This window comes from Erpetoichthys calabaricus, chromosome 7 (genome assembly GCF_900747795.2).
Source record: "Erpetoichthys calabaricus chromosome 7, fErpCal1.3, whole genome shotgun sequence".
Taxonomy (NCBI): domain Eukaryota; kingdom Metazoa; phylum Chordata; class Cladistia; order Polypteriformes; family Polypteridae; genus Erpetoichthys; species Erpetoichthys calabaricus.
Window position 1 is genome coordinate 80,325,425 of NC_041400.2, and position 27,098 is coordinate 80,352,522.

Sequence of the window (27,098 nt, forward strand, 5' to 3'; positions counted from 1 at the left end):
CTGTCAAGCTAAGGCAGTATGCCAATAGTTTAGGCAGAGAAGCCATGACTTCAAGAAGGGAACTTTAGCATCTAAACTTTTGTGCCAGAATAATTAATACCTTTTCCCTGTGAAGTGGCAAAAGGAGTTAAGGAAGAAGCAGCACAGCACTGACATGTACTTGTATCATGCAGCAAAGAGAAACAATTCACTTCAACACATGGAAAAATCCTCCACATGAACCCAAAACAAGCTTGAAACACATCCAGCATTAGAATTGTGTAGTTTGTAAATTTTTAATTCGTTTTTAATCAATTGCATTGTGTTTTAATTCTTTGGTTTAATTACCAAAGCACAACAGTACATTTCACGTTTACTTTCATGCACTAACCCAAAAGATTTGGTCAGCCTCTATTTCCTCATTAGTTTTTTTCCATATATTTCAGTTTTTCTCTCACATCTTAAATAAGACCTTCTTAAAATAGATAGGTGCCATTAGCAGAGATGGCCGCGGTCTCCTATCCAGTTATGTTAAGATATACTCTGTGCTTCGTGACTCTGTATTGAATTAGATGAAAATGAATGGATAGGTGGATGAGTTGTAACTAATGAAATACAGTGGTGCCTTGGTTTACGAGCATAATTTGTTCTGGAAACATGCTTGTAATCCAAAGCATTTGTATATCAAAGCGAATTTCCCCATAAGAAATAATGGAAACTCAGATGATTCGTTCTGCAACCCAAAAATATTCATATAAAATGATTAATACAAAATATAAAGTAAAAATACATCAAACAAATTAACCTGCACTTTACCTTTGAAAAGAATTGTGGCTGGTGTGAGGGAGACGAGAGAGAAGAGGAGGAGGAGGGTTATTGTGTAGGACAACTGTCACTATAACTAACGGAATCACTGCTACCTGTTGGCTCACTGGAATCTTTTTCTTTTTTTTTGCAGCTTTAACAAGGAACCTATCCAATGATAGTTGCTTTTTCCTGAAGAGTCACTACACTTGGACACAAAATTTAAAAAATGCTTTACGTGCTGTAAGGTTTCTAAACTCTTTTGGGATTCCCCTTCCAACGGGATGACACACGGAAGAGCATCCAGAAGCAACCGCAGGCTCCCAGCACTGTAGCAGTTCGCTGCAAAATCAAATCCAAAAAGATCACGGTCATGCTAAAAGCACCTACCGTCGATGGGTGATGCAGGGAACATTATAAATGCAAGGGCACAGTTTTACTTGGCCATTAACCTGGCCTCAACCCTACCTGATTGCTGTGTATGTGTATAGGATAGTGGCAGATCCTGCTACAATAAATAACTGTGCTGTTCCTGTTTCAAGCTGAATAAAAGCTGGTTTTGCTAAAGTATTGAGACTCAGCTTCGTGTTTTCGGGCGCAAGACAGGGACTCAGACGTTACAGCACACACATGTGGTCACAATGCTATAGTAATCAGTATACGCTCCTATGGATGTTGACTATATGAGTAAGGCACGCCGACTGAGACCGAGAATGGGAGATGATTACCCACAATCCCGCAGAGAAACAAGAACTATCAGCTCAGTTCTGATTACGTGATGCTCAGCAGACAAAGGTTATACGTACTACTCGTATTGGCGAGACCTCACTCGTTTATCAAGTTAAAATTTATTAAAAATTTTAGCTCGTCTTGCAAAACACTCACAGACTAAGTTACTCGCAATCCAAGGTTTTACTGTACTGTCATGAATAATAGTAGAATGGAAACCAATTGAATCATTCCACAGCAGCACACATAATATTGAAATGCATCTAGCAAGAAAACTAGGTTTACACCATATTACCTGTGTGCATGGGACCAGTAGCTGGCTGGGACAAATTAGGGTGCTATTAAAATAAGTTTGATCCATGTATTCTGCCTGGCTTGTAATCCCTGAAAGGAAAGTTTAAATCTAGAGAAATGCAGACAAAGAGGTGTTTTGTTTTACATTAAAAAAATTATTAAAAGTAATCAAAGAAAAAACTTTTAAGAGGCTTCAGAATAACTACAGCATCAACAAGATACAAAAACAAGTGTAAACATGAAAAGGTCGAAAACCAATAAGAAAAATGTGTTGCATTTCTAGTTATTAATAGAAATTTACTAGAACTACAACTGTATTTTCTTTTTCTTCCTAAGTATGAAAATATCAGAGTCCACGTATCTCTTGCTCCAAAGCTATTTTATTTTTGGTCATCACCGGTCTTTCATTTCACTCAACAAATTTTAAAAAGCTGCTAATTGGTTCTTATTAGACAGTAAACCCCACAAGTGGACCACCGTCATTTGCATTTTTCTAGTTAAATGCCTCCAGCTTTCTTCCAGGGAATCTTGTATAATTATGCATAGTGAACAATAGCACTTTATGTGTATTCTTCTCACTTATTGACACAGTAAGAAGATTGCTCCGATGATATACCAAATAAATTATTTGTTACCATTCTTTTATCAGTCATTGAGTTCAATTATGTTTGGATTTGAACTCACTCTGCTGGTTAATAGTTCCTTTCATGTACCAGCATTTATGAGGTTAGATTTTAAAAAGTAAGGAATGTCATACAATAACATAAAATAAATCAAAAGGGGAAAGATGGCATAAACAGGTTTATTGGTTTAATATGGCAGAATAAACTTTAATTTATTTAAATAATACAACCCTTCATGGCAAAGTCATCAATATTATTCCTTTAGGGTACATGGTTTTAGAATACTTTGTCTACCATCTTTATTTTTTTTCTGAAAACACAATTACAATGTACAGTATTTTTGTTTATTTATGCAGAAGCAGAAACTTAAATAAAATAGGAATGTAAGAAGCAACAGTAAAGAATAATAGGAGAATAATAAAAAAAATAAAATATATTGGCAAAATTCTATTCTTGTTCATTGCTGGAATATTTAGTGGTTGTCTTCTATATGATTTTATTTCTTTACACATCAGCATGTTTGTCACTTTTTTGTTGCTCCTTTTCCTTACCTGGGGAGAAAGAATGAATAAAAATATATATTTTTGGAACTTAATTCCTCTGTAAATTGTACTACAGTATATCTTCAGAGTTTTCACTCTTACAAATTTAATCATATTTAGACAAGCTCTGAAATCATTCCTGACCCCCTTCACATTTGAGTTTTACAGTGGTCTTGAGCAGGGTGTGCTGTTTATCTAATGTTTAAATAACTGCTAAAACCTTTCAAAGCTTTAAGCTGTAACACTCAGTGAATTCTGAATAAACCCTTTTTAATGCTGCTTGACATGTGATCATTTATAAATGTAAAGTGGGTTTATGAAGTTTGTGCAAATACTCTGTGAATTACATAATTTTATATAAAATACATTTTTTCCAGAGTAAAGCAATTTGGGCAAGTTTTTTTTATTTCAAAATAGTTGACAATGGCTAAAATAGACATAAAATAACCAAACCTGGTAATTAAATATATCTTTGTGCATCAGAAACTTGTCACTTTGGTTTTTAACAAGGTTATCAAAGAATGAAAGTATTTAATCTCTTTTTGCACTCTCCAATGTATACTTACATTTTTCTACACTTCTTAGGATAATGTCAGTAGCCAGTTGGTTTAGGTAATGAGAAATGCAAATTTGTCTGTTATAACTGACCATGGACCCTTCACTCCCCAGTTCTCTGCTGTAATGCTGTTGACTGGAATTTGTATTTAGCTCTCCTCTGTTGTCAAATGTAATGTTAATTGACTTGATATTGTCATAATTTTTATGTATTCATCACTGTGTAGTTAATGCAGTTTATGTTTTCTGGTGTGTAGATATTATATGATTAAGGAATTTACTATTGAAACATTTTTGGATGTGTGCATGTCCTCTGAATGTGTACTTGTTAATGAGTATAATGAAAAAATTACTTGAATTAAAACTGAATTAAAATGTAAACATTTCTATATTATGATCCCAAAAACAATAAATCTTAATCATTACACAAGGTCATGTGGAGGATCACCTGCGTGTTAAGTGTTTGTAAAGGATAGAGATGGCAGCAAAATATCACAGGACAAGAAGCCCATGGAGAGAGAGAGAGAAAAGAACCCAAGGAGGTTATTGGTGTACCCCACCAATGTGGACCAACATTCCAACCATAATTGATTGTTGGATAAAGTATTCAGACTCTGTGCATGCCCTGATAGCATTATTGAGAGAGAGAAATCCTGGCTGACACAAATATTAGGCTTTAGATTCTAGCACATAAAACTGGTGGGTCCAAGTTCCTTTTTTAAGACAACATTGAATTCATGCTAGGGTTTTATCTCAGGGTTACTGTTCTTCCAATTTTCATATCTTCTTTTTATCTGTTTGGATGAAGAAATACACCATTTCTAAATTTCTACATTTGGACTCTTTTGGCATTGTTCTAAGTGTGAAGAAACATTAGGAGGCCCTCTCTTTCTTACAACAAATGCTTTTTTCTCTGATCATATAACCACAATTCAAAACAGCTTCCACATTTCTATATTAAAATGCTATTGTCATTAGTATGTATACTGTAAAATTAAGTTGGTTTTATCATTTTCATTTTTATTCTTTACAGGATTATTGCAACTCTTCTTTTCCAATAAATGTCATCCATTACTCAGTTTCCACTCTTGTCCAAATGTTAAATAACCTACTAATCCAGAGTTGTTGACCCATATTGCCAGCATCCCACAGATTTTTTAAATGATCAAAAAGCTTTGATAAAATTTCAGGTGAGCATTCAGCTTCACCTACATTGCATACCACACTATAAAATTTAAATTAATGACAAAAGTGGACATTTCGTAACTGACTGTCGAAAAATAAAACTGTCCCCTAGACTATTTGTAAATACATTGTTATAACAGGAATGTGTCATTCAGTCCAGTATAGCGTGCAAATTCTATTATACTCCCAAATTACTTCAATTCACTACACTAGCTGATAACTTATTATGGTACTCAGTAAAAGAAAATACTTACTGTTTGACCATATTTACCCTTACCTACATCTGTGCCTCTGAATCTCACCCTACTAATTCTCTAATTTTTTTTTTTTATTAATATTTATTCATTTTTATTGTAATCATTCCATACAAATAGATCAATTTATAACCAAACAAAATTGAAGACAAATCAAACCTCACCCCTGAGAAGGAGAGCTTAGCCAAAGGAGAATTGCTTAGGGCTTTTTAATAAGGCAACAATAAACAAAAGAAAGGGAGAAATAAATATATAGGTAAATAAGAAATGGAGAAGGGAATTAAATGCGGTAATAGTTATTTCTCTTATTCTAAAATAATATTGATTAGATCCTGCCAGGTTTTGAAAAAATTTTGTTCAGATCCTCTAACTGAGAATTTAATTTTTTCCAATTTCAAATAATATAAAACATCGGTTTCCCACTGACTTATCAGAGGAGAGTTAGGATTCTTCCAATTTAACAAAATCCGTCTGCATGCCAAAAGTGTAGTGAATGCAATCACAGTTTACTTGTCCTTATCCATTTCAAATCCATCTGGAAGTACCCCTAACACAGCTATTAGTGGGTTAGGAGGGATTGTGACACCAAGGCTGTCTGAAAGGCACTTAAAAATGTTGGTCCAAAATGTTGTTAATTTGGTGCATGCCCAAAACATGTGACCCAGTGAGGCAGGAGCTTGGTTGCAGCATTCGCAGGTTGGATCTTGCCCTGGAAACATTTTGGACAGTTTTAAGCGAGACAGATGAGCTCGATATATAATTTTTAGTTGAATAATTCTATGCTTTGCGCATATGGAACTCGAGTGAATTCTCTGCTTTGCTACCTTCCACTCCTTTTCTGATATATTGGTTAAGAGATCTTCTTCCCAATGTCCTCTTGGATCTTTGAAAGGTAGGGACTCTAATAGGATTTTATATAGTGCGGAAATGGTGTTTAATTCCTCGAAATTGAGCAGTATTTTTTCCAGCATTGTGGAGGGTGCGAGGTGGGGATAGTGAAAGAAATGTGTAGCTGGGAGGTTGAATTTTGAACGTAATTGTTCAAAAGATGCAAATATGTTGTCTATATAAAGATCTCTGAGCATTTTAATCCCAAAACTTTTCCAGGTATTAAAAACTGGATATGTTTGCGAGGGTTGAAAGAGGTGGTTCTCTTGCAGAGGTGCCACAGATAAAAGATTTTCCATCTTAAAATGCTTTCTAAGTTGGTTCCATATTCTGAGTGAGTAAAGCACAATTGGTTTATTAGTATATTTGCGATAACTTGCATTTATTGGCGAGCAGAGCAGGGAGTATAAAGAAGTACTACAGGATTTTACTTCTATTGCGGACCAAGCCTGTGTATGTTCATATATTTGTGTCCAGGTTTTTATGGCTTGTATGTTTGCTGCCCAGTAATAAAACTGAAAATTAGGTAAAGCCATGCCACCTTCTGCCTGAGGTCTTTGTAGGGTCGCTCTTTGGATTCGTGGGTGTTTTGAGTTCCAAATGAATGAGGTTATTGTTGAATCTAACTGTTTAAAAAATGATTTTTTGATATATATTGGAATGTTTTGAAATAAAAAAAGAAGTTTAGGTAGGATATTCATCTTAACAACGTTAATTCTTCTGGCTAGAGTGACATGAAGGGTTGACCATCTATGTAAGTCTTGCTTAATTTTTTTCATACAGACGGTAAAATTTTGTTGATAAAGAGCTTTATGTTTACTTGTGATATTTACCCTTAGGTATTTAAACTGATCTGCTATGATAAAAGGTAGGGTGTGCAATCTAATATTATATGCTTGTGAATTCACTGGAAAGAGTATACTTTTATTCAGATTAATTTTAAGACCAGATATCTTTTGAAATTCTGTTAGTGCTGTTAAAACTGCAGGGACAGTGTTTTCTGGGTCTGATATATATAAAACCATATCATCTGCATATAGAGAAATTTTCTGTCCCAGTCCTTCTCTGACAATCCCCTTTATCTGAAAAGAATTTCGGCAGTGAACCTCCTGTGGTTCAATGGCAATTGCAAACAGCAGTGGCGACAAGGGGTATCCTTGTCTGGTACCATGTTCTAGCTTAAAGTAGTCTGAGCAAATGTTATTAATACAAACTGAAGCTTCTGGATTGGTATACAGTAGTTTGATCCATGCACAAATATTCGGACCAAATCCAAATTTCTCCAATGCAGTGAAAAGGTAGTTCCATTCAATCATATCAAATGCTTTTTCTGCGTCTAATGATAGTAATATCTCTGGGGTGTTTGATTTTGCTAGTGAATATACAGTGATCCCTCGCTATATCGCGTTTCGCCTTTCGCGGCTTCACTCCATCGCGGATTTTATATGTAAGCATATTTAAATATATATCGCGGATTTTTCGCTGCTTCGCGGGTTTCTGCGGACAATAGGTCTTTTAATTTCTGGTACATGCTTCCTCAGTTGGTTTGCCCAGTTGATTTCATACAAGGGACGCTATTGGCAGATGGCTGAAAAGCTATCCAGCTTACTTTCTCTCTCTCTCTCTCTCTCTCTCTCTCTCTCTCTTGCGCTGACGTAGGGGGGTGTGAGCAGGGGGGCTGTGTGCAGCTGCTTCCTGAAGGACAGGCTGCACGGAACTTCGCATACTTAAAAGCTCAAAGGGCACGTATTGATTTTTTTTATCTGTCTCTCGCTATCTCTCTCTCTCTCTCTCTCTCTCTCTCTCTCTCTCTCTCTTCCTGCTCCTGACAGAGGGGGTGTGAGCTGCCGCCTTCAACAGCTTTGTACCGGCGGTGCTTCGCATACTTAAAAGCCGTATTGATTTTTTTTTTGACTGCTTGCTTTGCACTCCTTTGAAAAGGAAGATATGTTTGCATTCTTTTAATTGTGAGACAGAACTGTCATCTCTGTCTTGTCATGGAGCACAGTTTAAACTTTTGAAAAAGAGACAAATGTTTGTTTGCAGTGTTTGAATAACATTCCTGTCTCTCTACAACCTCCTGTGTTTCTGCGCAAATCTGTGACCCAAGCATGACATTCTAAAAATAACCATATAAACATATGGTTTCTACTTCGCGGATTTTCCTACTTCGCGAGTGGCTCTGGAACGCAACCCCCGCGATGGAGGAGGAATTACTGTATAACATTAAACAAGCGTTGGAGATTGGAAAATAGGTGTCGGCCTTTAATAAATCCAGTTTGACCCTGTGATATTACTGAGGGCAGCACTTTCTCCATCCTTCTAGCTAGAATTTTTGAGAGTATCTTAACATCATTATTCAGGAGTGAAATTGGTCTGTATGATGCACACTGTAAGAAGTCCTTATTTTGTTTAGGAAAGACAGTGATTAATGCTTGATGAAATGTTTGAGGTAGTATTTAGTTGTCTCTAGCTTCTGTAAATGTTACCAATAAGAGGGGAGCTAGCTGTGTGGAGAATTTCTTATAAAATTCTACGGGGTACCATCAGGGCCTGCTGATTTCCCGCTTTGAAGTGACTTTATAGCATCTGGTAATTCTGTTAGCGTCAGAGGTTTATCCAGTTCCTCAGCACTTAAAGCATCTATTTGTGGTGTCTGTAATATATCCAGAAATGCATTAGATTGTGTGTTGTCTTCTTTGAGCTCAGTAGAATATAAGGATTTATAATAATCTCTAAATGCGTGCATTGTATTTTTATGGTCAATGATTTCTTCTCCATTTGTGTTGGTAATTACTGGTATTGCATTCCAAACTTCTTGTTTGTGAATTTGTTGAGCTAAAAGCTTATTAGCTGTTTCTCCGTGTTCATAGTAATGATGTCTAGACTTATAAATAAGTTGTTCAGTTTCTTTAATTGTTAAGATGTTAAGTTCTGTATGCAGGGCCTGGCTTTTCCTGTGGAGAGCTTCACTTGGACGCCTGGCTTGTTCTTCATCTATTCTAGTAATTTGTTTCTTAGCTCTGACACTTTCTTGGTTTTTAATTTATTTCTGTGGGAAAGATATGAAATAATCTGTCCTCTTAAGAAGGCCTTTAGAGTTTCCCAGAGTGTTCCTGCAGAAAACTCTGTGGGCGTGTTTGTCTCTAGGAAGAAGCTGATTTGCTTGGATATAAATTCTGTGCAGTTCTCATCTGCCAATAGAAGAGGGTTAAGGCGCCATCTACGAGGTGAGTGTGAGGGGCTTAATGATTTTAGCTCCAAGACTAGAGGGGCATGGTCGGAGATAACAATTGTGTCGTATTTAATGGTAGGCAGGAAATTATTATCTATATAAAAATAATCAATTCTTGAGTAGCTATAATGCACTGGTGAGTAGAACGAATATGTTCTTGAGTTTGGGTTAAGAAACCTCCAGGGGTCTGATAAGTTGTGGTCATTTAAAAACTGTGTAATTGTCTTTGCAGTATTAGATGTCATCCCCCCTGTCACAGGAGTCCTATCTAAGAGTGGATTTAAAACACAATTAAAGTCCCCAGCCATTATAATTTTATGAGTGTTCACATTTGGGAATGGATGCAAATACATTTTGCATGAATTCCTTATCATCGACATTGGGTGCATAAACATTTATCAAAATCATTTTACTGTTATATAAGTTGCCCATGACCATCACATATCTCCCTTCAGGGTCCGATACTACATCTGATGCTACAAATGGAACTGTGCTGTGTATGAGAATTCCCACCCCTCTAGTTTTCTTTGTAAAGAATGGAACATTTGGCCAGTCCAGTCTTTTTGTAGTCTGAACTGATCCTTGCTTAGTAAGTGGGTCTCCTGTAAAAATACTATTTTAGCATTTAAGCCTGTTAGGTGAGAGCATACTTTCTTTCTCTTTAATTCGATTCAGGCCTTTAACATTCCAGCTCACAAAGTTAACTGTCCCATCATGGAGACATTGATTCTGAGTTTTTAATGTCATTTTATAGTCTTAACTGGTAGTGAGGCAGTTTTAATCTTAATTTCAAAATTCCCCATGAGTTATTGCATTTTAGCCTATTGTTGCATTGATATTTATAGTTATAGGGTTTAGAAGAATAGATTAGATATAGCCTGCTCTCCTTCTCTCCCCCTTTTATCCCCCCACCCCCCCATTTTGCCTCCCCACATGAGGCTTGATCCCACTTCGCGATGTCCCGGTCCTCTGACATACAAAGAGACAGAGCACGTCCAAAACAAAACAAACCCCACCCCGCAGCGGCATTAGAGAATTAAAACAAAGAGATATCTATTGCAGCTGAATTCTTAATACTATCTGCCGAAAATGTAATCATTAACAGTTTTTAAGCTTAAAATAATCTTCAGCAATTTTAAAATATTAAGATAAAAAAAAGAATGAACCCTGGGAATGATTTTAAAAAGTAGTCTAGGATAAACATGGTAATTCCTAATGCAATAGTATAATGTAATAGTATAAATGTAGTAGTAATGTAATAGTAGAAATAGCAATAAACCAAGAGTATGATGTTAAACAGTCTACTTTAAGGTAGTAAAAAAAACCAAAAACAAATCCTACTTTAATTATTTCCACACTTGCACACTCACGTCTAAAACTGTAATTAAGACATAAACATATAATGTCCAAGTAAAGAAAAAGATGTATAATTATACCAGTCTCTTTAAAATTGGATCCGAGAGCAGATGATAGGTCCTTCCCATGCCTTGATAGAATACGGCTCCTTATTAACTTTCAAAAGAGTGTCGGAAACAGTTTCTTTAGTTTCTTTTCAGCTTCTTCCTTGCTTGAAAAAATATAAAATTGATCTTGAACTTCCACTTTCAGTTTGGCGGGATACAAGAGGCTGTATTTGATATCGACTTTCTGTAGCAACTTTTTAATGTCAAAGTAGGCTGCGTGTTTTGCAGCTGTTAATGGTAAGAAGTCGGGGAGAATACGAATAAGATTATTTTCAAATATAATCTCTTGCTTGTGTCTGAGAAGTGCCATCACATCAAGCTTACATTGTTGTTGCTCAAAGCGGACAATAAAAGACCTAGGTTTAAAGGTACTTGATCTGTATGTGCGATAAGCAGCTGCTATCTCAATGTCGAGTTTAAAATCATCTCCAATTATTTTTGAGAGTAATTCCACTGCAAATTTCACTGGGCTTGAGCTTTCTCGTTTCTCAGGCATACCCTCAATTCTTATATTATTTCTTCTGTGCCCATCTTCCAGGGCCGCAAGTCTGTCTCCAAGTTTTTTGCATTCGGAATTCGCAGCTATAGTTTTTTCATCAGTGTTAGACGCCAATTGTTCTGCTCTTTCAACTTGAGCCGTGAATGCCTGCTTAACGTCATTACAGATGCCTGATCTGTAACGTCATTATTCTGGTCGGCAAGCATTTTCAGTTTGGATCTATTTTCTTCGATGTGCTCCTCTAATTTCTCCAACATGCCTTTAAAGTTCACATCAAAATGTTTAAATAGACGCATTTCCCGGTCTTTGTTATCCTTTTTAATCTCGATGATATCCTTCTTAAGCTCACTGTTAGCCTTCTTAAGCTCATTCTTGTTATCCTTCTTAAGCTTATTTATGGTCGTAGCCATGGCGGCAGCCAGTGTAGCAATCATCTCTTTCAGTTCGGACAGTTCGCTTCGGTTTTCGTGCTCCACGAGTGGAAATGCAGCTCCTGTTACAGCAGGTGCTGCAGGCTCACAATGAGTAGATGAGAGCACATCCTGCAGGGCCTTTTCTAGTCTTGAATGATCCGCAGAAATCGGCGATCCATTGCGACCTGTATCGCTTGCACCTTCGCTCCCATTTTCACTCTTGACTGGAGACGATACAATGGAGCGGGGTCCTAGGAAATCTGCGCATTCATCTGTTTGTTCCAGGTCAGTCTCCAAGAGGCCATACCTTGCACTCGGACCGGATGTCTGTCCAGACTTTAAAGCAGCTTTAAGTTTCTTTTCCGGTTCTTTTTGACTTTTCTTCTTGTTACTCATGCTTGTATATTGTAGTGGAAGTTCCTTGGACGGGTTTAATACAGGATACCTCTAAATAATATGAAATACGTGGGAAAATAAAGCCACTGCTAGCGGAGCTCTGCTTCAGACGTCCATCTCCTATAACAGACGAGACCAACTCCTCTAATTTTAAGCACTTCTTCCATGTCACCCCATAATCTACACTATGTGTGTTGTAAACTGAAAAGCTTGAACTCCTTCAGTCTTCCCTATAACTCAAATTCCTAGAATTCCTAGAATTAATACCAGCTCTTTTTGGTACTTTCTTTAGAGCTCTTAAATCCTACTGGAAGAATCCTTTTAAAGGGGTGGGGGTACTTCTTGATCATTTTGACTTGGAGATTCTCATTTGTTTCATTGAGTGAAAAAGTAAAAAGGTCCCTTGCTGTCATGGGTAGATGGTGGTATATCTGCTCATGCTTACACTAGAACGATAAAAATGGTGCACACACACAAACTAATAGGATTTATAAAACTGTTTGTAAGTCAGGTCCCAATACAACTTCCTTTAAAAATTTTAAATCAACTTCAAAGTATGCGCACATGCATGCACTTTTAACCGTACTCTGTCAGCTTCCACCAGGAACCATGCATTGCTTAAAAATCACCCATCTTGAATATTCATGATGTAATCACCATAGAAATTTGGCCGTGTTCCTGAGTAATGTCTTTATTTTCAAATCAATGAAGAACACAGAAAATAAAACTTCTATGAATGTGAGCATGAAGTATTACTGACATTTGTAGAGTTTAAGGAGTGGTGTCTCCAATGGATGGCACTATATTTCTACAATAAGTCTCACAAAAAGGACACAGTTAATGCAAATATGTTAATTAACATTAGGTGCATGGTAAAGCTGTTGTCTCATTGTTAGTATTCTTGGGACTCATGCCCCAGGTACTCCTTGCATGAAGAGTGCATGTAGGACCTGTGGATTTGCTTTGGTTTCCTCCCACAGTGCAAAGACATGCAGGTTAGGTGAATTTAGTTTTGAAGGGGCTAGACATGATTCTTAAAGAAAAATACACGTCTGTGGACAACCCTTTAAAACGTTTGTAGTGAACAGTGGCAAATTCTGCTGCTGCAAAGGCTATACCCATGTGAGTTCTTCCTAAAACTTGCCCTCAATTTCTCTAGTCCGTGCATTTTAAAACACTTGGGTTTCGTGGAGAACAAAAAAACTAAGCAAAAGACATGATGCTGAGAGAAAATAAAAAGCTAAAATTGCTGTTATCCATTCAGCAGCTCAGTATCACAAAGTAACTGAAGTGTCATGCATAATTTGTATGTCATAATGAGCACTGCAACAGAAAAGACAGACACACACACGCAGACCACCACAGCTACTTAACTCCACATTTGAGAACTACTTCTCTTTCATATATCTTTCTGTCATTTCAACTACTGCATCACTATATGTCTTACCAACAACGAACAGAGTTTAGATAAGCATTATGATCTATATATGTAGTATGTCTTAAACCTCTGCAGCTATATTCTGACAGGGCATGTTTGCATTAATATTAACTTCCTTTAGTTACATTGTTGTTGTTGTAGATTAAAGAAGTATTTCTTTTATGGCCCAAAATCACACAAGGAATGCCTCAATGGGCTTTAACAGGGCCTGATTTTTGACTGACTTGACTATCTAAGAAGACAAGAAAAAACTCCCAAATAAATCATGCAGGGCAAAAAATGTGGTCAATCGGTGTCAAAAAATACAAGTGAATACAAGTAATCCTCCTCATACAGTTAGATAGCCAATCTATCATTGCCACCTCAGAAATACAATATGAAAATACACCAACTGCAGACGCAGAGTACCATGACAACTGTTGAGGCAAAATGCAAGAATGGATTATGCCACTTACTAAATTCATAACTCATCTCTTTTGAGAGATGGACATCTGAGATGGTTTTTGTAGTTGCCGTTGAGCTATTGGCCATTCACCTTCAAAATGCATTAGATGTAAAGGGGATTATCAGAGAAGGGCTTGAATAGAAAATATCACTGTATGCAGATGATTGTACTGTACTGTATATATCAGAACCCACAAACACAACCAAAACCAGTAGTCTTTAATTCACTACCAGAATATCAAAATATTTCTGGACTCAAAATCAATTTGAATTAAAGTGTGCTTTGTCCAGTGAACTCTGTAGCACAGCATACTAGACTGGACATCTATATATAGTATTCATATTATCAGAAAAGTTTAAATATGTAGAGGTAAACTTCACAAGTAAATATAAAAATCTTTATCAACACAATTTTGTTCTCAGCTTGGAAAAAATCCAACAAAATGTATATAGATGGTCTACCCTCCATCTGGGAGAATCAATACTGTCAAAATTAACATCCTTCCCAAGTTGCTTTTTCTATTTCAGAGCATCCCTATATACATTAACAAATCATTCCTTAAGAAATCAGACTCCTTTATAACCTAATTTATCTGAAATTTGAGACATACAGACACATTCAAAAAGGCAATTCTACAAAGACCTAAAGCCTCATGTATAACGCCATGCGTAGAATTCACACTAACACATGGCGTATGGACAAAAACAGAAATGTGCGTACACAAAAAAATTTAGATGCATAAATCTGTGCATACGCCAACTTCCACATTTTTCCACTAAATAAATCCTGGTCAGCGTGAAATGCAATGCATATGCCTTCCGCCCCACCCCGACTCCTCATAGAATTATACCTCTTTGAATATGCAAATCAATATAAATAGCCCTTAAGCTCAGCTTTCTGTGAAAAGGTTAGCAAAAACACGGGGAAAAATAAACAATTTCAGCAATTACCAAGTGGAGGCATGGAAAAACGTACTATTTGTTGATTTAAACAGTGGTATAAACAACAAAATGAAGTTGATCCAGTGACATAGAGTGGCGGAGAAACTCGAAAGTTCAAGTTCAGAAAGTCGCACATTGCCCGAAATAAAAAAGAAATGGTCAGATATCAAAGTCGCCGTAAAAAGGCGAGTCATAGCCCACTGTCTGAATGTCATATGGAAGCATATTAGGGTACAGAGAAAAGAAAAAAAAATAGGGACACAGTGAAGAAAAAAAAGTTGAAATGTGAACTTTAATCTTGAAATTTCTGCTTTAATCAGTTTATTTTTTATTTCATTAAATTAGAACATCATAAACTTCATCTTAAAATCGTTTAATTTACTAGTTTCTCAAATACCAGTGTAACTAAAGTAACACGTTAAATGCTTTGTTTTGTATGTGTTCTTCTATGTGCTCTACAGTATGTGTGTGAATCACTATGTGCTTCTTAAGCGGGCTTTCTCTTCCTACGACAGGACACAGAATCCATTACATTCATGATATTACAGCTCTCTGAATAAGTTAAATACTGAGATATACTTGATATCATTTTCATGATGATAGGAATTAAAGCATGTATTAAACATGGGAACACGGTGGTGCAGTGATAGTGATGAGCTGGCGCCTCATCCAGAGATTGTTCCTGCCTCACGCAAGATGCTTGCTGCGCCATGCAGGACCTTCGATGAAATAATTTATTGCAGCAGTCTCTTTCAAACGTACTAACCCCCAATTCCTGTCCTTCCTTTTCTTTCTCCAAGTACCCAAATGCCACACAATCATCTCTACAATAGACATTAAGCCATCTGTAAGCTTAGAACACCAATTCTTCAAAACTTTTAAGGAACATTGAAATATCTTCATAGTACATGTTTAATTATTCTATCTATCTATCCTTCCAGTGTCGCGCCAGCCCCAGCAAGAATATAGCACGAGGTAGGAACAATCCCTGAACGGGACACCAGCTCCTTGCTAGCGCTGCGACACCGTGTCCTCACATGTTTAATTATTAAAAATATAGATTATTTAAATGATGTTAACATTTTATCTGTATAATGTAATAAGCATATTTTGCTGCATTTCATCTTAAAATGATATCATCATCATATGTAAATACGCTAAAGTGGCTCAGGTTGTGCAATATTATAACTGTATTGAAAGTTTACAGTGAGGTAATTGTATTTCTAAGTACAAACAGTTCTACAAGGATCACTTGATGAACGGATTCATTGTGTTTATAGTTCTTGGGATGAAACTGTTTCTGAACCGCGAGATCAGTACAGGAAAGGCTCTGAAGCGTTTGCCGTATGGGAGTAGTTCAAATAGGCAGCATGGCTGAGGCAACGTGTGCTTGATGCTGTATACCGATAACTCTCTTTCCGATCAGCTGCTGTAGAGCTGTGTTTCCACACTCAGATACAGTGATATAAATACTCAGAGTGGTGCAGTGAGAGTAATATGGAAAAGATGATCCGCTGTGGCAACCCCTAATGGGAGCAGCTGGAAGAAGGTGCAGTGAGAGTATCAACACTAAAGCAGCTATGGTATTTGGAATAGTTTAGCCATTCCGTGGACCATTATATTGTTACGGATTAATTACAATCAGATGCCTTAAACTAATAAACAATGTGCGGTTAATTTCAGCGTATATGATAATGCCGTGTCAGGGATGTGGATCTAAAAAAGAAAGGGAAACCACACTGGAACAAAAGCACTGCTTTGACGCTGAGTACCGCCAGTTTGCAAAACAGAGCAGAGAACTTGCGTACACCAAGGTTTGAGCTAGCGTGAAAATATGCTTGGCTTTAAGCCAAGTTTAGTGTTTATACATCGCTATGTGAGTAATGTCTCTAACTAGCAGTGAAGGGAACACAATCTGCTATAAATCACATCCCATCTGTATTATCTTGTTAAGGGGCCAGCCACAACTTAATCACAACATTTTCTTTTAACTGTGGTACATAAAGATATAAAGTTCCTCTTTAAAACTTCAGACTGCCCAAATATGCTATCAGCTTTCTCAATGCTGAACTCCAACATCACTCTTACTGTACAGACACTTGGGAATTCTATGCCAACCCGGGTACTGTCATAAAAGCTTGCATCAGAAGTTTGATATTCATTCTACGAATAATATTGACTTGATCTGGACACTGTTTTATTAACATTGCTGTTCTGCTGTTGCCATTTGACTGTCTCATGCTGTATATTTTGAGGACATCTGGTCTGTATCATAAATCCATATAATTCTAGAATCCTCTGGTTATACAGTATGCACAGTGCAAAATTTTCCCTATTCAGTGTCCGCTCTCTGAATAGCAAATCAGCTTTTGTTGCAGACTTTGCTGTGCAGCATAATATTGATTTTCTGTACCTGATAGAAACTTGGCAGCAACCTAATGATCATTTTGGATTAAATGTGGCCTTTTTTCCCCACTGTTGTTATTTGGAAAAAGCATGTATTACTGATCATGGGGTGGCGTTGCAGTTATATTTTCTGCTAAGTTTAAGATCAAGCTGGTTTCTGCTCACAATGTAACGTCTTATGAGTATTTGGCGCTCTTGCTTTTTGGCACAGGGCTCCTGCTGATATTACTTGTTTATCATCCTCCAAAACAGTCATCTGGTTTCTTAGCAGAACTCATTGAAGTGGTCATCTCTCTGAGTTCTTTGTATCCAGCTGTGCTACTGTTTGGTGATTTTAACATACATGTGGATTCTTCTAATTCTTTCAATTTTATTGAATTACTTCATTGCTTCTGTCTAAATCAGCATGTAAATTTTCCTACACACGCTAGAGTGTAGCAGGGCCACATAAGTGTTGTTGTTTATTGTGTTTGCACTCTGTCTCGTCTCATCACCCCGTTTAAACTAGTATGTGTTCGTTTAAATGTCGTCCCCGTCATAGACATAGAATCACTAGACGCCGCATCACCAGCAGCATCGTATGTCAACGTCGCCACCATATTGCGAGTGGCACTGCTGTGGACTGAAGTCATTAATAAAGATGCCTCATGCATGTGCTGCTTGGGCTTGTACAAACTGCTCCAAACCAGATCCCGGGGGATTACATTTCATAGGTAAGGCTTAACAATTGTTTTGGTTATATTTGGTCATCTGCTGCCTCGCAGTTAGGTGTCCCGGGTTCGCTTCCCGGGTCCTTCCCTGCATGAAGTTTGCATGTTCTCCCCGTGTCTGCGTGGGTTTCCTCCGGGCGCTCTGGTTTCCTCCCACAGTCCACAGACATGCAGGTTAGGTGGATTGGCAATTCTAAATTGGCCCTAGTGTGTGCTTGCTGTGTGGGTGTGTTTGTGTGTGTCCTGCGGTGGGTTGGCACCGTGCCTGGGATTGGTTCCTGCCTTGTGCCCTGTGTTGGCTGGGATTGGCTCCAGCAGACCCCCGTGACCCTGTGTTCGGATTCAGCGGGTTGGAAAATGGAAGGATGGATATTTGGTCATTAGAAAATCCCGTTTTATAATCTTAACTTTAGCTACGCCAGGCTAAACTAGCAAAGCTATGCATTTATGTGTTCAAGTGATCCTCCAAACAACGTTTTGGCTAAACATATTTAGTCACTATGTAGATTGTTGTTAGTTGTTAACAGTTCTCTAACTTTGAAGGTTTCCCAAAGAAATCCACCTCAGGAAGCAGTGGGATTATCCTTAGACGGGATTTTGAGAAAGCTGTTCTGTGATGTTTGCCATGCTAGTTTGGTAACAGATGCTGTACCGGCATCATATGATCAAAGCTACCACTTGCTCACATTATAAAACAAAGGAGGTTTGATGATTCCTTCTGAGAGTACAGTCAAGGTGGTCAAAGTAGCTGAGTGTGTTATCCGACAGTCGACATTAGGGCAAGCTGTCAGTGGATCTTTGATCAATCAGTTTGTTTGGGCTGAGATTGGTTCAGATGATGTGTTTTTTCTCAAGTAGCACATCGAGGAAACACAGTTTGAAATTGACAACCATCATTTTATACTCGTGTCTTTAGTTGTGTCTGTCTTTCACAAACTAAGGCTGCACCATATTGCCAAACTGAATACTCTCAAATTACAGAGTGGCAACACACGGAAAAAGCTATGTAAGACAGTTCTGTTTCATGGATTTTAGATGCTATCCTGTATATATTTAAGTAACCACATTGTGTGTGTGTGTGTGCGTGTGTGTGTGTGTGTGTGTGTGTGTGTGTGTGTGTGCGTGTGGGAAAGAGAGAGAGACTGAGACAGGAATGAGTGAAATGTTTTCAGAAATTATTAAGCCAATTTGTATACAATAAAATTGTTTATTTTTGTCACTGAGTGTATCATTTCACTGTTAAAAGAAAGACCAGACTGACAGTTGCAGTCTTACTATTTTGACTTTCAGACATTTGTCAAGTTTTCGTCTCAATAATTAATAATAATAATAATACATTTTATTTAATAGGCGCCTTTCTTAGCACTCAAGGTCACCTTACAATAAAATTAAACAACATTAGTAAAATTAAAACAAGAGAATGATAAATCAAAAAACAATAATGAGCAAACAAACAAAGATAACTGGCAGTAACAGTGCAAAATTCACATTTGGTATGCCAGTTTGAAAAGATAAGTTTTGAGGGTAGTTTTAAAATGTGTTATTGAATCGAGTTGACGTATATGAGAGGGAAGATAATTCCAGAGTTGAGGAGCACTATGAGAGAATGCTCGCGCTCCCATAGAGCAGAGTTTGATGTGTGGTAAAAAAAAAGTAGAGCTGCAGATGAGGATCTGAGGGAGCGAACGGGAGTGTAAGTCTGTAGGAGATCAGTGAGGTTATGGAGGGCTTTAAATGTTAAGAGCAGTATTGTGTATTGTATTCTGTAGTTAACAGGGAGCCAGTGAAGTTGAGAGAGAAGAGGTGTAATATGTTCAGTGGATTTAGAACAGCATGTTATTATCCTGGCAGCAGAATTTTGAAGAAGTTGTAAGCGATGGATAAGTTTTTGTGGGATGCCAGATAGAATAGCATTACAGTAATCTATACGTGAGGTGACTAGGACATTAATCAATACTTCAGTACTGTGTTGCGTAAGAACAGGACGATGTCTAGAAATGTTTCGGAGATGGAAGAAGGCAGTCCGAGAAATGTTACTTATATGGGAGGAATTATTTATTAATAATAATAATAATTATTATTATTTAATTATTGCCATTATTAGTGTATAAATTGATATAAATAATTTCATTTAAATCATTCGCCAAAATCTGTTGTATGTAAGTGATACTGTTTTAAACGTTATTGTTTTTTCATCAGAAAAACCGGTTTCCACGTCTACCTGTATTAGTTTAAATGGCACTTTTGCCACTCGCAATATGGCGGATGCACTGACGTATTGTGCCGACTGGGCAACACAGTGAATGCAACGTCTATCTATATATGTCTATGGTCCCCATAAGAAGAAATGGGGAGGGCTGTTGCAGGGAGGCAGCGACCCTCCGGAAACGTCAGAACCGGAGGTTTTCCCCTTACATCCAGCTCATTATGATTTAAATAGAAATGAGGGAAAGAAGAGGGGAGAGAAGAGAGAGAGAAGGAGAATCTACTAACCGCTACTAATCATCAATTTCTACTTTCATCCAGATTGCATCAGTTTTCCAGTTTGTTTCTTACTCTGCCAGATTATTGCAACGGATTCATCTCCAGAAACCCCGGGGTTCGACATTATTTTCCACCATCACAGAGTAATCACGGTGAGCTTGTTCCAGTATTTCATTCTGGAGAATCAAACACAAACATTTTGGGACAGTTATCAGTAATTTGGACAGTTATTTACCTGGACTCATTTCATGTTCATTATCATCTCAGTTATCATTTGTTGCTATTATTTGTGTTGTGTGTTTCTTATTCGTGTGCAGGGACAAGGGAGGATTTATTATTGTATATACATTGCTTTTCACATTGCTGGTGTGGTGGAGGGATATATATATTTATTGCGCCAGGGAGTTGTAATACTGTGCTTTCATTTTGCTGCATCCAATATATTACTGTACCTGATTTACATTTGAATATTGTGTTGCTTTTGTTTAACCGTCGATCAGGGGAAACTATTATTTGTCAGAGAAGAGGTATGGCTTGGTAGATTGAAGTTTCCTCAGTAATTTATCCAGGCCCCAGGTCCTGGTAGTGTGGCTGCCGGCTGGGTAAGGGGTCGGCCGTTCATTAAGGACACACTTGACCTTGTGTGTACCATTGTTATTACTCTTGATTATGTACATGGTATTGATCTATTTACAGTATCTCAGGCCAAATGGCTGTTCTGTTTGATTTGCTTATCTCTGGTCAATCACACAGATACAAATCACCTTGTAATATCATTTTCAAGAGCACAAACAATATTAGTGTCACTGTTTTTGTAAATTCATTGAAGTAGCTTCCTCCTCCTGCCGGTGCTTCTTTATTACCTGCTATTTTAGTTTCTTATTAAGATTATATACGCTCAACTAGTTTGGATTATCTTGCTCCTTTTAAAAGTTTCACTATGACAGTTACATACTCTGCGCCATGGTTTTCTTTTTAATTGTGTCGCATGAAAGCTGGTGAGCGAAGACTTGAAAGTCTTAGTAGAAAATCAGGCTTGGTTTTGTCCGTTGCGAGAGATAGATGTCTGAAGCGGAGCTCCATTAGCAGCGGTGTTATTTTTTAATATTATTTCTTTATTATCCTGAGATATCCTATATTTATCCAACCTGAGGGTTCTACTACAGTATATGCAAGCATATATAAACATGGTTGGTAAGAAAGGAGCTCAGAAAGAAATGGAAAATAAAACTAAAGCTACATCCAAGCCCAGAACAGCAAGTCCAAGTTCAAGCTCAAGGTACGGCCTTTCAGAGACTGACCTGGAACAGATGGGCGACAGCCCTGACTCCTCAGGACCACGGTCCACTGCATCATCTCCAGTTGAGAGCGAAATGGGGAGCAAAAGTGCAAGTGACACAGGTTGTGATAGCTCGCCGATTGGGGAAGATCATTTGAAACTGGAAAAGGCCTTGCAGTCCGTGCTTCACCTACTCCACGTGGGCCAGGTAAATCGGCTGTAATAGAGCCCGCCGCTGCACGAAAGCAGAAATGATCTGTCCAAACTGAAGGTGATGATTGCTGAGCTCAAGCAAGAGATAAAGAAAAGCGAGAAGGCAAGTGAGAAGCTGCGGCAAGATAATAAAGATTCGGAGAAACGCATATATACTTGCTTTGAGACGGCCTTTAAATGTATGCTGGAAAAAATTGAGGAGCACATTCAGGAAAACGCATGTAAACTATGCACACATGCCGATCAGCTGGAGGATGTTAAGCAGTCATTCAGGACTCAAATTGAAATAGCCAAAAATCTAGCATCCACTGCTGATGGAAAAGCAACAGCTGCCACTTCTGAATGTAAAAAACTCGGAGACAGACTTGCCGCTCTGGAAAATGGAAGCAAAAGGAATAATATTAGCATTGAAGGTCTACCTGAGAATCGTGAAAGTCCAAACCCAGTGAAATTCGCAGTTGAACTATTCTCTAAAATAATTGGAGAGGACTTTAAATCAGATACTGAGATAGCAGCAGCTTATCACATACGCGGATCAAATACCTTTAGACCTAGGTCTTTTATTGTACGCTTTGAGAGATTATTATGTAAGCTAGATGTGATGGCACTCCTCAGACACAAACAAGAAATTATATTTGAAAATAACCACATTCATATCGGTGGGTTGGCACCCTGCCCGGGATTGGTTCCTGCCTTGTGCCCTGTGTTGGCTGGGATTGGCTCCAGCAGACCCCCGTGACCCTGTGTTCGGATTCAGCGGGTTGGAAAATGGATGGATGGATGGATATCTTTCCTGATTTCTCTCCCGCAACAGCTGCTAAACGTGCAGCCTTCTACAACATCAAACAGCAGTTACGGCAAGCCGATATCAAATACAGCCTCTTTTAACCTGCCAAACTGAACGTGGATGTTCAAGGCCAATACTACATCTTCTCCAGCAAGGAGGAAGCAGAAAAGGAATTAAGAAAGCTGATCCCGAGACTATTCTGAAACACAATAGTGAGTCGCATCCTGTCATGGCATGGCAAGGAGATATCACCTGCTGTCTGATCCACTAGTAATGATACGGGTATTATAATTATACATTCTTTACATTACTCGGATGCTTTCTGTTTATGTCTTAATAGACAAAGAGCCCGTTTCGACAACATAAGATGAAACGGGCACGAGTTTGTGTCAGCAGTGTATGAAGAACAAATGATAAGTAACGAAGAAGTTGTTTTGTAATGATTGTAGTCCGCTTTACTCATTACTGTACAGGCTTGTACTGTTAGTTGATGAATTTTCCAGGCCTATAGTATAATATTGAATGATAAATGTTCCAGTACAATATGGAGTAGTAATAAGTATAAGCACCACAAACCTGATTTAGGTGTATTGAATGAATGCGTAATTGAATCAGAATGCGTAATTAGGCCTCGAGCTGTAGTCGAAATCGCCTTTCAGGCCTCTAGAGCTTTAATCGAAGTTGCCTCTCTCTTTGAATTTTTGCGGCCGTAAATCCGCCGCCTGCCGCGATGTTGGGGTTGGATGTCGGTTTCGTAAGGTTTTTCAGGCAGCTGCGCAGAAGGCGACTGCGCATTCAGCTTCGGACGTGCGCAGAAGGCGACTGTGCATTTGGCTTCGGACGGACGTGAGTGAGTGAGTGAGTGAGGAGGCAGGCGAATTATGTATTAAGATTACAGTTATAAACGTGTGTGGAAGAAATTATTTTTCATTTTACTACCCTAAAGGGGACTGTTTAACATCATACCCTTGGTTTATTGTTATTGTTATTATTGCATTAGGATTTACTATGCATATTCTGGACTTCTTTCTAACACCATTCCCTGGGTTTATTATCTTAATACTTTAAGATTGCTGAAGATTTTATATCTTATGCTTATAGTATGTTAATGATTATATCTTAGGCATATAGTATTTAGACTATACTGGCAATAGATATCTCTACTTTCTAATCTTCAAACGCCGCTGCATGGGGGCTTCTCTTGCTTTGGACGTGCTCTGTCTCTAGGTATGTCAGAGGAACGGGACTTTGTGAAGTGGGGTCCAGCCTCATGTGGGGAGGCAAAATGAGGGGATGGGGGGGATAAGTGGGGGAGAGAAAGAGAGAAGGCTATATCTAATCTATCCTTTTAATCCTTATAATTATAACTACCAACGTAACAATAGGCTGCATGGCAATTACCTGTGGGGAAACAGGAAATTAAGGTTAAAGCTGTCTCACTTCCAGTTAAGACTATAAAATGACATCAAAAATTCAGAATCAATGTCTCCATGATGGGACAGTTAACTTTGTGAGCTGGAATGTTAAAGGCCTGAATCACGAATTAAAGAGAAAGAAAGTATTCTCTCACCTAATAATAGGTTTAAACGCTAAAATAGTATTTTTACGGGAGACCCACTTACTAAGCAAGGATCAGTTCTGCCTGCAAAAGGACTGGACTGGCCAAATGTTCCATTCTAGTTTTACAAAGAAAACTAGAGGTGTGGGAATCCTCATACATAGAACAGTCTCATTTTTAGCATCAGATGTAGTATCTGATCCTGAAGGGAGATATGTGATGGTCATGGGCAACTTATTTAACTGTAAAATGATTTTGATAAATGTTTATGCACCGAATGTCGATGATAAGGAATTCATGCAAAATGTATTTGCATCCATTCCCAATGTGAACACTCATAAAATTATAATGGCTGGGGACTTTAATTGTGTTTTAAATCCACTCTTAGATAGGACTCCTGTCACAGGGGGGATGACATCTAACACTGCAAAGACAATTACACAGTTTGTAACCAACCACAACTTATCAGACCCCTGGAGGTTTCTTAACCCAAACTCAAGAACATTTTCTTTCTACTCACCAGTAGATCATTGCTACTCAAGAATTGATTATTTCTTTATAGATAATTTCTTGCCTATGATTAAATCTTGCAAGTACAATGCTATTGTTATTTTCGACCATGCACCTCTGATCTTGGAGCTAAAGTCACTATGTCCCATGCACTCACCTCGTAGATGGCACCTTAACCCGCTTCTATTAGCAGAATTTATATCCAAACAAATCATTTTTTTCCTAGAGACAAATACATCTTCAGAGGTTTCTGCAGGAATACTCTGGGGAAACTTTAAAGGCCTTCTTAAGAGGACAGATTATTTCATATCTTTCCCACAGGAATAAATTAGAAACCAAAAAAGTATCAGAGCTAAAAAACGAAATTACTAAAGTAAATGAAGAACATGCCAGGCTTCCAAGCAAGGCTCTACATAGGAAAAGGCAGGCTCTGCATTCAGAACTCAACCTCTTGACAACTAAAGAAACTGAACAACGAATTTATAAATCCAGGCATCATTACTATGAACACGGAGAGAAAGCTAATAAGCTTTTAGCTCAACAAATCCACAAGCAAGAAGTTCACAATGCAATCCTAGTAATCACCAACATGAACGGAGATGAAATCATTGACCATAAAAATATAATGCACACATTTAGAGACTACTATAAATCCTTATGTTCTACTGAGTTTAAAGAAGACAACACACAATCTAATGCATTTCTGGATACATTACAGATGCCACAAATAGATACTTTTATTGCGGAGGAACTGGATAAACCTCTGGCGCTATCAGAATTACTAGATGCTATAAAGTCACTTCAAGGCAGGAAAGTAGCAGGGCCTGATGGCTACCCTGCAGAATTTTATAAGAAATTCTCCACTCAGCTAGCTCCCCTCCTATTAGCAACATTTACAGAAGCTAGAGACAATCAAATTCTACCTCAAACTTTTCGCCAAGCATTAATCACCATCTTTCCTAAACAAAATAAGGACTTATCACAATGTGCATCATATAGACCAATTTCACTTCTGAATAATGATGTTAAGATACTCTCAAAAGTCATAGCTAGAAGGATGGAGAAAGTGCTGCCTTCTGTAATATCACAAAATCAAACTGGATTTATCAAGGGTCGACACTTGTCTTCCAATCTTCGATGCCTGTTTAATGTAATATACTCACCAACAAAGTCAAACACCCCAGAAATATTATTATCATTGTATGCAGAAAAAGCATTTGACATGATTGAATGGAAATACCTTTTCACTACATTAGAGAAATTTGGGTTTGGCCCGAACATTTGTGCATGGATCAAACTACTATATACCAATCCAGAAGCTTCAGTTTGTATTAACAACATTTGTTCAGACTACTTTAAACTGGAACATGGTACCAGACAAGGTTGCCCCTTGTCACCACTGCTATTTGCAGTCGCCAATGAACAACTGGCAGTCCACTGTCGAAATTCTTATCAGATAAAGGGGATTTTCAGAGAAGGACTGGAACAGAAAATTTCTCTATATGCAGATGATATGGTACTGTATATATCAGATCCACAAAATTCTGTGCCTGCAGTCTTAACAGCACTTGCAGAATTTCAAAAGATCTCTGGTCTCAGAATTAATTTTAATAAAAGTGTGCTCTTTCCAGTGAATTTGTAAGCACACAATATTAGATTGGACACCTTCCCTTTTATCATCGCAGATCAGTTTAAATATCTAGGGGTAAACATCACAAATAAACACAATGCTCTTTATCAACATAATTTCGCCATCTGTATGGAAAAAATTAAGCAAGACTTGCATGATGGTCAACCCTTCATCTCACTCTAGCTGGAAGAATTAATGTTGTTAAGATGAATATTCTTCCTAAGCTACTTTTTTATTTCAAAACATTCCAATATACATTAATAAATCATTTTTTAAGCAATTAGATTCAACAATAACCTCATTTATTTGGAACTCAAAACAACCACGTATCTAAAGAGCAACCCTACAAAGACCTAAGGCAGAAGGCGGCATGGCTCTACCCAACTTTCAGTTTTATTACTGGGCAGCAAACATACAAGCTATAAAAACCTAGATACAAATAGATGAACATACACAGGCTTGGTCCACAATTGAAATAAAATCCTGAGTACTTCTTTATATTCACTGCTTTGTGCCCCAATAAATTCAAGTTATCGGCAATATACTAATAACCCAATTGTGCTTCACTCACTCAGAATATGGAACCAATGTAGAAAGCATTTTAAGATGGAGAATCTTTTATCTGTGGCACCTCTGCAAGAGAACTACCTCTTTCAACCCTCGCAAACACATGCAGTTTTTAATATCTGGAAAAGATTTGGGATTAAATTGCTTAGAGATCTTTATATAGACTGTGTTATCGTCTATTTACCCTTTTCTTTGTCAAGTTCGTTATTGGATTGGTCTACTTCCGCACCCTAAATAATAACACACACATACATAGATTCACACACACTCA

At 37.8% G+C, this 27,098-nt stretch overlaps 1 protein-coding gene across 1 annotated transcript in view; it reads right to left on the minus strand.

Annotated features, from left to right (window-relative positions):
• Nucleotides 1–2,773: 2,773 nt before the first annotated feature.
• The window catches only part of si:dkey-88e18.2 (interleukin-12 subunit beta), a 145,182-nt gene continuing 120,857 nt past the window's right edge, over nt 2,774–27,098 (minus strand). Inside the window, exon 8 of the mRNA XM_028805946.2 lies at nt 2,774–2,980. Within this exon, the coding sequence (XP_028661779.2) occupies nt 2,774–2,980 (207 nt within the window). The remainder of the gene's footprint in view (nt 2,981–27,098) is intronic.